General features: G+C 42.3%; 1 protein-coding gene across 2 annotated transcripts in view; it reads right to left on the reverse strand.

The window, feature by feature from the left end:
* The window catches only part of LOC110521448 (single-stranded DNA-binding protein 3), a 126,261-nt gene extending 115,452 nt beyond the window's left edge, over positions 1 to 10,809 (reverse strand). The window contains exon 1 of one of the 2 annotated variants that reach the window (XM_036969341.1): positions 10,636 to 10,809. In XM_036969341.1, coding sequence (XP_036825236.1) covers positions 10,636 to 10,691 — 56 coding nt within the window. In that variant the 5' untranslated portion in view covers positions 10,692 to 10,809. The remainder of the gene's footprint in view (positions 1 to 10,635) is intronic. The other variant, XM_036969342.1, reaches the window with a different exon arrangement.
* Between the last annotated feature and the right edge of the window lie 3,555 nt (positions 10,810 to 14,364).

Here is a 14,364-nt window from a genome sequence, read left to right on the forward strand (position 1 = left end):
CACTCAACGAGCTGTATAAGACCATAAGCAAACAAGAAAATGTTAATTCAGAAGCGGTGCTCCAAGTGGCTGGGGACTTTAATGCAGGCAAACCTAAATCCGTTTTACCTCATTTCTACAACCAGAGGAAGAAACAAATAAAAACAACTCCACACACAGAGATGCATACAAAGCTCTCCCACGCCCTCCATTTGGCAAATCTGACCATAATTCTATCCTCTTGATTCTTGCTTACAAGCAAAAACTAAAGCAGGAAGTACCAGTGACTCGCTCAATACGGAAGTGGTCAGATGACGCGGATGCTATAGGACTGTTTTGCTAGCACAGACTGGAATATGTTCAATGATTCATCCAATGGCATTGAGGAGTATACCATCTCAGTCAACGGCTTCATCAATAAGTGTATTGGCGACATTGTCCCCACAGCGACGGTACGTAAACATCCCAACCAGAAGCCTTGTATTACTGGCAACAACTGCGTCGAGCTAAAGGCTAGAGTTGCCGCTTTCAAGGAGCGGGACAATAATCCAGACGCTTGTAAGAAATCCCGCTATGCCCCTTTAGACAAACCATCAAACAGGCAAAGCGTCAATACAGGACTAAGATTGAATCCTACTACACCGGCTCGGATGCTCGTCGGATGTGGCAGGGCTTGCAAACTATTATGGACAAAGGGAAACCCAGCCGCCAGCTGCCCACTGACGCAAGCCTACCAGATGAGCTAAATGCCTTTTAGGCTTGCTTCGAGGCAAGCAACACTAAAGCATGCATGACAGCACCAGCTGTTCCGGACAACTGTGTGATCACACTCTCCGTAGCCGATGATAGCAGGACCGTAAAAACAGGTCAACATTCACAAGGCTGCTGGGCCAGACAGACAGATTACCAGGGCGTGTACTAAGCACATGCGTGGATCAACTGGCAAGTGGCAAGTTTCTTCACTGACATTTTCAACCTCTCTGAGTCTGTAATACCCACATTTCAAGCAGACCACCATAGTCCCTGTGCCCAACAAAGCGAAGATAACCTGCCTAAATGACAACCGCCCGTAGCACTCACGTCGGCAATCAAGTGCTTTGAAAGGCTGGCCATGGCTCACAACACCATCATCCCGAAAACCCGAAACCCACTCCAATTTTAATACCGCCCCAACAGATCCAGAGATGACGCAATCTCAATCGCACTCCACACTGCCCTTTCCCACCTGGACAAAAGGAACACCTATGTGAGAAAGCTGTTCATTGACTACAGCGCAGCGTTCAACACCATAGTGTTCAACACCAAAGCTCATCACTAAGCTAAGGGCCCTGGGACTAAACACCTCCCTCTGCAACAAGATCTTGGACTTCCTGACGGGCCGCCCCCAGGTGGTAAGCAACAACACATCTGCCACGCTGATCCTCAACACTGAGGCCCCTCAGGGGTGCGTGCTTTGTCCCCTCCTGTACTCCCTGTTCACCCACAACTGCATGGCCAAGCACAACTCCAACACCATTAAGTTCATTAAGTTTGCTGGCAACACAACAGTGGTAGGCCTGATCACTGACAATGATGAGACAGCCTATAGGGAGGTCAGAGGCCAGGACAACAACCTCTCCCTCAATGTGAGCAAGACAAAGGAAATGATTGTGGACTACAGGAAAAGGAAGGCCAAACTGGCCCCCATTAACATCAACAGGGCTGTAGTGAAGTGGGTCAAGAGTTTCAAGTACCTTGGTGTCCACATCACCTACAAACTATCATGGTCAAAACACACCAAAAAAGGTGTGAAGAGGGCACGAAAACACCTTTCCCCACAGGAGACTGAAAATATTTGGCATGGGTACCCAGATCCTCAAAATGTTCTACAGCTGCACCATCAAGAGCATCCTGACCGGTTTCATCACCGCCTGGTATGGCAACTGCTAAGCCGTTACAGAAGGTAGTGCGTACGGCCCAATACATGACTGGGGCCAAGCTTCCTGCCATCCGGGAACTATATACTAGGCGGTGTCAGAGGAAGGACCCACAAAATTGTCAAAGACTCCGGTCATCCAAGTCATAGACTTTTCTCTCTGCTACCACACGGCAAGTCCAAAAGGCTCAACCTCCAAGCTATAAGACTGCTGAACAATTAATCAAATGGCCACCCGGACTATTTACATTGACCCCCCCTTTGTTTTTACACTGCTGCTACTCACTGTTTATTATCTATGCATAGTCACCTTACCCCAACCTACATGTACAAACTACCTTGACTAACCTGTACCCCTGCAAAATGACTCTGTATCGGCACCCCGTGTACATAGTCTCATTATTGTTAAGTGATCTTATTGTGTTACTTAATTTTTTACTTAAATTTATTCAGTAAATATTTTAACTATTTCTTATACTGCATTGTTGGTTATTAAGGGCTTGTAAGTAATACACTGTTGTATTCAGCGCATGTGACAAATACAATTTGATTTGATGTGTAATGACAAGTTTTGTAAGCAAAGGAGGAGGCATTCCCAATATGTTAAGAGTTCCATCCCATAAACAGGTAGCCTAAGAACTAACATTTCCTACATTGGCGGTATTTTTTTTTGCATGGCTTAAATCAGCATGGGTTAATCCACACACACACACACACCCACACACACACACACACACACACACACACACACACACTTAATGGGCTGGATTCCCATTGCCAAAGTCATCTGTTTCTTTACCAGGAGGAGCTAGCCTGCAGCTAAATTGACTCTACAACTATGGACATGCTCTGCTTGAAAGGATGCCATTGTATTCTAACCTGAAAGTCTTCATTTTGGGGCAATTGATACATTAAGATGGTTTTCTTTCCCACAGAATAAAACTAACAGAATATAAATAGACAGGGTTTATACATGGAATAAGCAGTTAATAGGTCTTGTTAAGTTAATAATACAGTTACTACTACAGTACACTCTCTATAGGTAATAATTAATTAGCTACATAAAAATAAAAAGGTACATTAAATATATACAAAGTATGTGGACACCCCTTCAAATGAATGGATTTGGCTATTTCACCCACACCAGCTGCTGACAGGTGTATAAAATCGAGCACACAGACATGCAATCACCATAGACAAACATTGGCAGTAGAATGGCCTTACTGAGGAGCTCAGGTGACTCAACGTGGCACCGTCATAGGATGCCACATTTCGTCAAATTTCTGTCCTGCTAGAGCTGCCCCTGTCAACTATAAGTGCTGTTATTGTGAAGTAGAAACTTCTAGGAGCAACAATGGCTGAGCCGCAAAGTGGGAGGCCACACAAGCTCAGAGAACGGACCCGTGAGTGCTGAAGAGCGTAGCGTGTAAAGATTGTAACCGAGGACAGACAACACTCACTACAGAGTTCCAAACTGCCTCTGGAAGCAACATCAAAGGAATTGTTTGTCGGGAGCTTCTTGAAATGGGTTTCCATGGCCGAGCAGCAGCACACAAGCCTAAGATCACCATGCGCAATGCCAAGCGTCGGCTGGAGCAGTGTAAAGCTCACGACCATTGGACTCTGGAGCAGTGGAAACGCGTTCTCTGGAGTGATTAATCACTCTTCCCCCTCTGGCAGTCCGACGGGCGAATCTGGGTTTGGCAGATGCCAGGAGAGCGCTACCTGCCCCAATGTATAGTGCCAACTGTAACGTTTGGTGGAGGTGGAATAATGGTCTGGGGCTGTTTTTCATGGTTTGGATTATGCCCCTTAGTTCCAGTGAAGGGAAATCTTAACGCTACAGCATACAATGACATTCTAGACCATTCTGTGCTTCCAACTTTGTGGCAACAGTTTGGGGAAGGCCCTTTCTGTTTCAGCATGACAATGTCCTCGTGCACAAAGCGAGGTCCATACAGAGTTGGTTTGTTGAGATCAGTGTGGAAGAACTTGACTGGCCTGCACAGAACCCCGACCTCAATCTCATCAAACACCTTTGGGATGAATTGGAAGGTCCGCTGCGAGCCAGGCCTAATCATCCAACATCAGTGCCAACCTCATAAATGCTTGTGGCTGAATGAAAGCAAGTCCCTTCAGCGATGTTCCAACATCTAGTGGAAAGCCTTCACAGAAGAGTGGAGGCTGTTGTAGCAACAAACTCCATATTAATGACCATCATTTTGGTATGAGATGTTCGACGAGCAGGTGTCCATGTCACGTAGTGTATCATGTTTCTATAACATTTCTATAATATGGGGGCCAGTGTAATAAACAGCATACACACATGCACTTCATAAGTTTGTCTGTGCTGTGACCAACCCCATTGCTGACTTAATGCACGTAGCCTCAATATTTATACTGTCTCACTTGTTTCAAGTGAAGAAACAAAATATGTGCGGATGCATGAATAGCATCCAACAAAAAGCTAAATTAATTGACTGCTAACACCTCTGAATATGAGCATAATTATTCCAAGCAAAGCAGAGGAAATCAGAGGTTCTTTACAAAATAGTGGCGTGTTTTTGCGTACGTGAGTATGTGGTTCTTTGTCTCTCAAAAGGCCAAAACGCAGACGGCAGTACCATCTGTGTTAAATCAAAAAACCGTGCATTCAGACCTCAAGAACTAAATACAAATATAGGGGCGTTGAGGGGAGGATGTAAAGAAACAAATTCAAATCAAACGGATGACTCTTCTACAACATGTGTGACAGGGTCAAGCACTACCAACTTTCATGATGAAAAACATATATTTTATTCATCCAATGGAAGGGCCCTGTGACAGCGATGGCCGGTTTCTCAGCACATTTCAAGAGTTGTAATTAACAAACAGATCATTTGAATGTTGGAGCCTCTAATTCAACCCCAGTTAAAATCAAATTAAATCAATGCAGAAAGAGTGAGTGTGAGGTGTAATTAATTCCTCTCGTCACAAGGGCACAGCGTTCTTGTTCTACCTTTTTCCACAGGCATCGGCTGCTTCCTCACGTACACAAGCACTTTCTTGAATGACACCATCCCTCAATCTAGGACTTTCAAAGTTACATGTTTATCGGCGTCTCCATTTCTTCACTGCACAGAACATTTTAAGTGCATGTATTTCCACACAGACACTTAAGTGCAGAACACAACACGGAACACAGCTATAGTCAATGCTGCGTCTTTACATCGCTAAAGACAGTGCCCAAACATTCTTAGAACTAACCCAAGATGGGCTGTAGTCTGTCGTTTCCAATGGGAACAAATGTGTCATAGTGGGCCGAACAAGCAAGGTGGCGGGCAGAGCCAAGCACAAGCTAGTGATATCCTTCTGGCGTGTTCTAGAATGCATATTTCTGTTAGGTAACGCATACCTCTGAAGTGCATGTGTGCAATAACTCAATTCGCCTTTGCACTCCTAAACAATGCAATTTTTTTTTACTTTGGCAAAGGGTCAATTTTACAAAACTTATTCCACTCTTTTCGTAACAGGTTTTAGTTTGGGGAATAGAAACTGTATTGAGATCAAATGTTTCATCGATGAGAAAATTTGTCAGCCAAAATTAAATCTCATTCCATCTTCTCCCACTGCCGGCCAGTGGGCTTCCTCTCACCATCATATTTGGTAATGAGTGGAAACACAAAGCAGATGATTCACATTTATACATGTGGTGAAATATCAGTCTCATTGTTTTATCTGTGGTATGCCTCTAGCCAAAAGCATGTAAAAGTTACACCCAATATTACCAGAACTATGTTTTTTCTTTCTGCCATGTGTTCGTGCTAATGTTGCAGACATGTTTTAAACTACTCAAGCCAATATATTTTGGTTTGATAACAAACATTGTTTAGCTAGCTAGGCATGTTACCTAGCTAGCAACCTGATAACTTGACCACTGACTAGGCTATGCACAAATTTAGATGGCACAGGAAGAACTGAAAATTAATAGGCTACTCAAAGAGATGCTTCAAAAGGTAGGCTGCATATGCAAGAATGGGTTGTGTATGATTGTGTGTATGTGTGTGAGAGGATGTGTGTGAAGCAGCAGTAAGTGAAACAGTCTTTTTCGGGAGGGAGAGCGTGTAGGCCTGTGTGAGTGAGTGTGTGTGAGAGAGAGAATATGTGTGCAAGTGTTAAACTTCAAGAACATTGATAAGAGGAAGTAGGCCTACTTATATAGCTAGCTGTATGTTACAATGACTTTTGTGTTGTTTATGGTGAAAATGATATTAAACCATACTGATGAATATAATTGTTTCCATCCCTTACAATCAAACACAGTATGCCTGTAACTCAATTAGGTACTTTTTAACTGGAAATGTCTTCTTCAGGACCAAATTTGAATTTGCAACTAACTAATGCCACCACCTTGATTAATTATTTTAATCATTTGACAACCCTAATTTTAACATGTTAGTAATTCTGTCAACAAACTCCTAGATTCCTCCAATGCTTTTATTAGCCATTATACCATTTACATCCGTGGTGCACTTTTATAACTTGAATCTTCTCTACTATTGGTTATATACACTAGACACCTTGACTCTCCAGTCTCCCCTTCGCTCTGCCAAAAATTGGACTACCTGCACAAACAGAGACCATATGGGTTTTTCATTTCAATTTCCAAATGAAGTAGGAGTTAATCTAACAAGCCTTCAGACAACATGGACAGCATCATGACTAACAATAGTGTAAAGAGAGTGAAACAAGCGTTTGTTTTACAGTGCATGGCAGAGTGATTAGTTAGGTGATAATGGCATTGAATCCTCACTCTGGCCATCAGCTACTTACCTGACTCACACACAGACACCCAACAAGCATGAAGCAGTGTCTGTCAGAAGGTTCAATGCTTAAACTGATGACAATCAATCAAATAAGTGAATTTTCCTTGTTAGGGAAAATGTGTGGAGTGGTATATACAACAAGACAAAGTGTATCTACAGTGCCTTCGGAAAGTATTCAGACTTCTTGACTTTTCAACATTTTGTTACCTTACAATTATAAAATGCATTAAAAATAATAATAATAAATAAACTCTGCAATCTACATGCAATACCCCATAAAACCAATGCAAAAACATTTTAGGCAGTCTTTTCAAACAGCTCTTATACTAAAAGAGCATTATCATAATTTTCACAGTATCATTCCAATCTCATAGTATGTACAGTGCATTCGGAAAGTATTCAGACCCCTGCCCTTTTTTCACATTTTGTTACATTACAGTCTTATTCTAAAATGTATTAAATACATTTTGTTCCCCATCAATCTACACACTATACCCCCCAGGTTTTTAAAAACATTTGCAAATGTATTAAAAATAAACACACCCTATTCAAACCCTTTGCTATGAGACTCTAAATCGAGCTCAGGTGCATCCTGTTTCCATTAATCATCCTTGAGATGTTTCTACAACTTCATTGGAGTCCACCTGTGGCAAATTCAATTGATTGAATATGATTTGGAAAGGCACACACCTGTCTATATAAGGTCCCACAGTTGACAGTGCATGTCAGAGCAAAAACCAAGCCATGAGGTCGAAGGAATTGTCCGCAGAGCTCCGAGACAGGATTGTGCTGAGGCACAGATCTGGGGAAGTGTACCAAAACATTTCAGCAGCATTGAAGGTCCCCAAGAACACAATGGCATTCATTATTCTTGGTCAGGGAGGTGACCAAGAACCTGATGGCCACTCTTGACAGAGCTCTAGAGTTCCTCCTCTGTGGAGATGAGAACCTTCCAGAAGGACAACCATCTCTGCAGCACTCCACCAATCAGGCCTTTATGGTAGAGTGGCCAGATGGAAGCCACTCCTCAGTAAAAGGCACATGACAGACCACTTGGAGTTTGCCAAAAGGCACCTAAAGACTCTCAGACCATGAGAAACAACATTGAACTCTTTGGCCTGAATGCTAGTCTGGAAGAAACCTGGCACTATGAAGCATGGTGGTGAAAGCATCATGTTGTGCAGATGTTTTTCAGTGGCAGGGACTTGGAGACTAGTCAGGTTCGAGGCAATGAATGGAGCAAAGTACTGAGGGAGATACGCGATGAAAACCTGCTTAGGTTCTCAGGACATCAGACAAAGCAGGAGTGGCTTCTGGACAAGTCTCTGATATGTCCTTGAGTGGCCCAGCCAGAGCCCGAACTTGACCCCAATCAAACATCTCTGGTAAGACCTGAAAATAGCTCTGCAGCAACGCTCCCCATCCAACCTGACAGAGCTTGAGAGGATCTGCAGAGAACAATGGGAGAAACTCCCCAAATACAGGTGTGCCAAACTTGTAGCGTCAAACCCAAGACTTTATGTTGTAATCGTTGCCAAAGGTGCTTCAACAAAGTACTGAATACTTGTGTAATATTTCAGTGTTTTTTATTTATTTATTTATGACCCATTAAAAATTCTAAACACCTGTTCTTGCTTCGTCATTATGAGGTATTGTGTGTAGATTGATGAGGGGGAAAACAACAATTGAATCAATTTTAGAAGAAGTCTGTAAAGTAACAAAATGTGGAAAAAGTCAAGGGATCTGAATACTTTCCGAAGGCACTGAAGAAAAATAAGCTCAACAATGAAAGTGTTGGTCCAATGTCTCATGAGCTGAAATAAAAGATCCCAGAAATGTTTCATACACACAAAAAGCTAATATCTCTCAAACTTTGTACACACATTTGTTTACATCCCTGTTCGTAAGCATTTCTCCTTTGCCAAGATAATCCATCCACCTAGCATGTGTGGCATATCAAGAAACGAATTAAACAGCATGATCATTACACAGATGCACCTTGTGCTGGGGACAATAAAAGGTATCTAAAATGTGCAGTTTTGTCACAACACAATGCCATAGATGTCTCAAGTTGAGGGAGCATGCAATTGGCATGCTGTCCGCAGGAATGTCCACCAGAGCTGTTGCCAGAGATGTAATAATAATTTCTCTACCATAAGCCGCCACCAACGTCATGTTAGAAAATTTTGCACTATGTCCCACTGACCTCAAAACCGCAGACCACGTGTAACCACACCAGCCCAAGGGGGGTGCTGAGGAGTATCTGTCTGTAATAAATCCCTTTAGTGGGGGGGAAACTAATTCTAATTGTTTTCAATTGACTGATTTCCAGGAAAGCCTACAAGTAATCCTCATCATCATGATCCCCACACAGTCAGCCATAGGATGAAGGCAACTTCGACAAAGCATTCCAGGTTATGCTGGTTGAGAGAATGCCAAGAGCATGCAAAGCTGTCATCAAGGCAAAGGGTGGCTACTTTAAAGAATATAAAATATTATATATATATATTATTATTATTATTATATATTATTTGTTTAACACTTTTTTGGTTACTACATGATTCCATATGTGTTATTTCATAGTTTTGATGCCTTTACTATTATTCTACAATGTAGAAAATAGTAAAATAAAGAAAAACCCTTGAATGAGTAGGTGTGTCGAAACTTGACTGGTACTGTATTTTATTTTTCTCCATGATAAACGTACTGTATTTATTCATGCAGGAGAAAAAAAAGCAACATGAGATAGCACTGCCATCCAGGTGCCTTGATCGAAGTCTCCACATTATCTTTGTGATCTTGGGACAAGAAACTCGGTTCATAGTTGTGACAGTCATCGTTACATCGTGTGTGAAGGCTAAATATGTAACGAAGTGATGATCATATCAGGATCACAACACAATAGCTTGTGTCGCAAAGAAAGCAACAAAGTACATGAGATGTTGCCTTTATGCAAAGCACTGGTTAAAATCTGTGCCTCCACTTATAATCAAAATCGTTAATTTGACACTTTAAAAGTTATGGCAGTTTCTTTGCCTTCCCCCAAAGAGGATAAAGGCTTAGCTTGTACTACGATATAGCCGTTATTAATATGCAAAGCCTCATAAATTAGACACTTTGATATTTGGACAAATTATTTCAAAAGGATTGAGGTTATTTCGTTTGTAAGTGCTAGTCCAAGGCTTTTCAAACATGTATCAGTTATATATTTACACACATTTTACAGTAACACTCCTCTTGACATTGATGTTAGGCTGCATTGCTTACATATACCACGCTTACAAGTTTACGTAGCTGTAACTAAAGTTTATTTAACAGACAAGTCAGAACTTCCCTTCATTTGCTCAGGTGGGATGTCCAGCACAAATTCTTCATTAACACGAATAGAGTAAGAAGAAATCTATAATAAGACGTCTAGAGAAGATATCTAGTAAACCTACTGTATGGGTCAATTGCATTTTTTAAAATCACTACAAACGCGTCTCAAAACTTTGCACATTCAAACAATATGTGAGTCAGCGTCCATGCTGCATGCAACTGCTTACAGAAAAACAACATACTTAGATTCCATATCTTCTAAAATAGAATGTCATGCACAAAATCGTTGTTCGAAGTAGCAATTATGTTATTTCTTGCAATCGCTGCATGAGCACTATATTTGATATTTAAATTCTAGACAACGATACATTTATAACCCCAAATGAACAACTATTCGGTTGATTGCGATAATGTTGCGATCATGTTTTAAGAAATATCCTCTAAAAGAACGAGAAAGTAAAAAAAAAAAAGTTAGAGACGTACCATCGCTGGAGCAAACAACACTCAGGAGAGCGAGCGAGTAATGTACAGACCTATACATTATGGTAGCTATAGTTTAGAAAGTTGGAGCTTCCTTTTAACCAGGTAAAACTCTTAAATAGTGCATAATTCACTTACTTTTCTCTCGCTTGGCTATCGGAAGGGACGACAGCTCCTTTACCTTTAGCGTACATGCTGGATTCTGTTTTAAGACTTTTACCCCACTCAACACCTGTCAAAGAAAGCAGCCAGCCAAACGTTCTATCTCCATAGCTACCCCTTTAGTGTTTTTCCTTATCCTCCTCCTCCTCCTCCTCCCCCCCTCCTCCTCCTTTTTTTCACATCTCCAACATTGGCCACAAATCAGGCACAGTTTCTATTGGGGGAACTTGAAACAGACCGATGGTGGATTTTTTTCCCCCTCAACCGCTGTTCGAGAATGCATTCACACTCCCTCCGCTAAAGGACGGTGGGGGCTTCTTAAAGGGGAACGCACACGCTTCTTGTTTACTGACCTCAGAAACGTGTAAGAATTGAGGTAGGAAAAACCGAAGTCTTCCATTTAGGCCAGCATTTCCCAAACTCGCCCATTGGGATCCCAAGGGGGGCACGTTTTGGTTTTTGCCCTATCACTAACTGATGGTTTACATTTCTCAAATCATAAATTCAAAAAGACTACTGGATTGACCAAAGGCTCAAGCCCGTTTTATCCGCACAGCAACATTGACTTAATTTACTGAGCAGTCCTGGGTAGCTGAGGGGTTGGACAAATACATTTCATGGTAGCTAATTGAATTACACAAATAGCCAAACTGACCATGATGTGAAAGGCTACTTACTGCCTGCGTGAAAACGTATCAAAATAATGAGTCTCCCCAAAATGTAGCAGTTACAGTGTTGTGCTTCGCAACTGAGTCAAGTATGTTTTATTATTTTTGAATGAGGACATAAGTTTGCCCGTTGGTGAGCCAAAGTAGATATTTAGTGCGTGCTTAGTGTTGTAGCAGTTGTTGTCATCTTTTGCTTAGAGTTGTAGCAATTCTTTAGCGATTCATAGAATCACATGATGAGGAACCTTGTCTGAGACATAAAAAACATTGTAGTCTCCAGACCAAAAGCTAGTTGGAGTGGTGAGCATCAACAGCCAGGGTGTAAACCAGTCGGTTACATTGGTGCCATGACCTGTATCAAAGAGCTGAGGTTGATGATGAGAGGGGTTTAAAGGGGAGTGAATGTAAAGCAGGCAGCTAGTCTGGAGAGTTGTAGCCTTTGCCTGTCGAGTAACCTCCACCTAGAGACCTAAAAAGTCAACTGCCCCCCCCCCCCCCCCCCCCCCTCTTATTGTCAGTTGTTGCCTCAACTTACTGTCATTGTCAACCTAATGATCGAATTGAATAGCTACGTTCTGCCTCTATCGTTAAGATCCTAAGTGGCTGGGGGTGGAGCTACTCAGGTTCAATTATTTATGGTTTTGATATGGTTAAAAATAACCCTCATAGACCACCACACTGCACCGAGCAACCTTCCTCTGTAGCAAACGTCTTTGTTATACAATGTCAATAGAAACACAATGGATATGTGTAGTGTAGCAACCATTTCAAAATATTCTACAGTTGGAAGAAAAAATCTATAAATTGCTGTCCAGCAGAGGAATTCCCCCAGCTCCTCCCATTGTGTGTGGGGGGGGGGGGGGGGGGGGGGGGGGGGAATGATAATTAATCACAGGTTGAATAATTTAATGCAGAGGCATTGGATGCCTTCCCCAGCCCATTTCTCAGCACCTGCCTTAGGAGATGTGTGTGTATGTGTGTTTGGTGCTGGGGCCTCTTTTGGGGCCAGAGACGGGGAGCACAGAGCACATCTCGTAGGGGGCTTGGGCTAATGCACCTAAATGTGCAAAGTATGATTTAAAACATGGATGCAATTGACATTTGGGTACAGGACTCGTGTCCTGACATTCAAACATGGTTAAATGGTTCTGTCTCTAATAAAGACATTGAAGTAAATTATTATAATGTATTTAGATGTGACAGATTACAGAAAGGGGAGGAGTGGCCATATATGTCAAATATAATTTCATGGCATCCCAATCTTTAAATATTTCTGTTCCCAAGGTCATCAAACACACAAATTTGGTTGAAGATGTGTCCATAAACCAGAATACACATTAATTGTTGCTGGGATTTACCGCCCCCCCTGCTGCCATGGCGGATGCTGTGGGTACTATATCTGAGCGTTTACCACCTTTTCTGTCTTTGGAGTTTGTCATTTTAGACAATTTGAATCTAGATTGGCTATCCCCGGCCTCAAATCAATATAAGAGTATATGCATTGATTTATTCTGACTCGATTGATCTCAAAACCCACACGGCGAAATTTGAAAAAACCTATTAACTCCTCATTGATTGATTTAAATCTTACAAATAACCCCTATAAATATTGTCTAGTGGAAAACTTGCATTTGAGCTCAGTGATCATTTTCCCATAGTAAAAATTAGAGATATGAAACAGCAAAATACTAATCCTTGTTTAATTTATTAAGAAGAGACATTTTAAAAAGTTTTCTCCTCAAGGGATTTGACATGTTCTACTCTGCCACTGTCTCCTGTTTTCCTGATCCTGAGTTGGCTCTTGAAAATGTCTCCTCCATATTTATTCCTCTGGCAGATAAACACGCACCTTTTAAACAATTCAGAGTCAAAGATAGCTCAGAAGAAAACCAAGGGTTAGATCTATCTCAGCTCATTCAGACAAGAAATCAGGCCTGGACCAAAGCAAGGAAAACTGACTAGTTTGGTGGACTGGTTTAGTGGACTGGCAACTTTCAGACAATTGAGAAACAGATGTACTATCTCGATTAAGAAAGCATATCAGACTGCTTTTTTCCCCACTACATCACCAGATTCTTGCCGCAAGCTCTGGACCATTACACCGGATCTTCACAGCTAGCTAGCTGCTACTGAGTGGCTATTGTGGCTAACGCCCTTGTCCAGAAGCATGCACCAGTTAGCCTCGAGCTAGGCCCATCTCCCGGCTAGCAAACAAAGTACACCAACTACAATACCTCTCTTGCCAATTGGCCTGGACCCTTTGTCAACACGGAGCCCCGCATATCCAACACGACTGGTCTGCTGCTCTGCTGACTTAATTTGGCCGATGTGTTCTCAACCGGCCTCTGAGTCGTGGATGTTGGTCATGATCCATCTGCTAGCCCCGGCCCGCTAGCTTCCTGAACGTCGTGTCTCCCACTCAATAACCGACTACCGAACTGCTCCCTGTTTAATCTATTGCTGCTCATTGGACCCTATGATCACTCGGCTACACAGCTGATGCCTACTGGACTGTTCATTAACACGGTACTTCATTTTGTTTATTTGTCGACCCCAGCCTCAAACTCAGGCACTGTGTGTAGCTAACTGACCCTCTCTGCCCATTCATCGCCATTAACCTGTTGTTGTTGTCTTAGCTGTTTACCCGCTGTTGTCTCATCCGTTGTCTTAGCTCTCCCAATCTATACCTGTGCTTGCTTTATGCCTCTCTCTAAAGTCAATATGCCTTGAATACTGTTGTTTAGGGTAGCTCTCATTGTTTTATTTTACTGCGGAGCCCCTCATCCTGCTCAACATGCCTCAGATAGCCCCCTTGTCCCACTTCCCACACATGCGGAGACTGCACCTAGCTTAACTGGCGCCTCCAGAGATGCAACCTCTCTAATCGTCACTCAATGCCATGTCTGTACACTATGCCCTGATTCTATCCTACCACGCCCATAAATCTGCTCCTTTTATTCTCTGTTCCCAAAGCACTAGACGACCAGTTCTTATAGCCTTGAGCTGTACCCTCATCCTACTCCTCCTCTATTCCTCT

The sequence above is a fragment of the Oncorhynchus mykiss genome, chromosome 30, assembly GCF_013265735.2.
Source record: "Oncorhynchus mykiss isolate Arlee chromosome 30, USDA_OmykA_1.1, whole genome shotgun sequence".
In the NCBI taxonomy this organism is placed as follows: domain Eukaryota; kingdom Metazoa; phylum Chordata; class Actinopteri; order Salmoniformes; family Salmonidae; genus Oncorhynchus; species Oncorhynchus mykiss.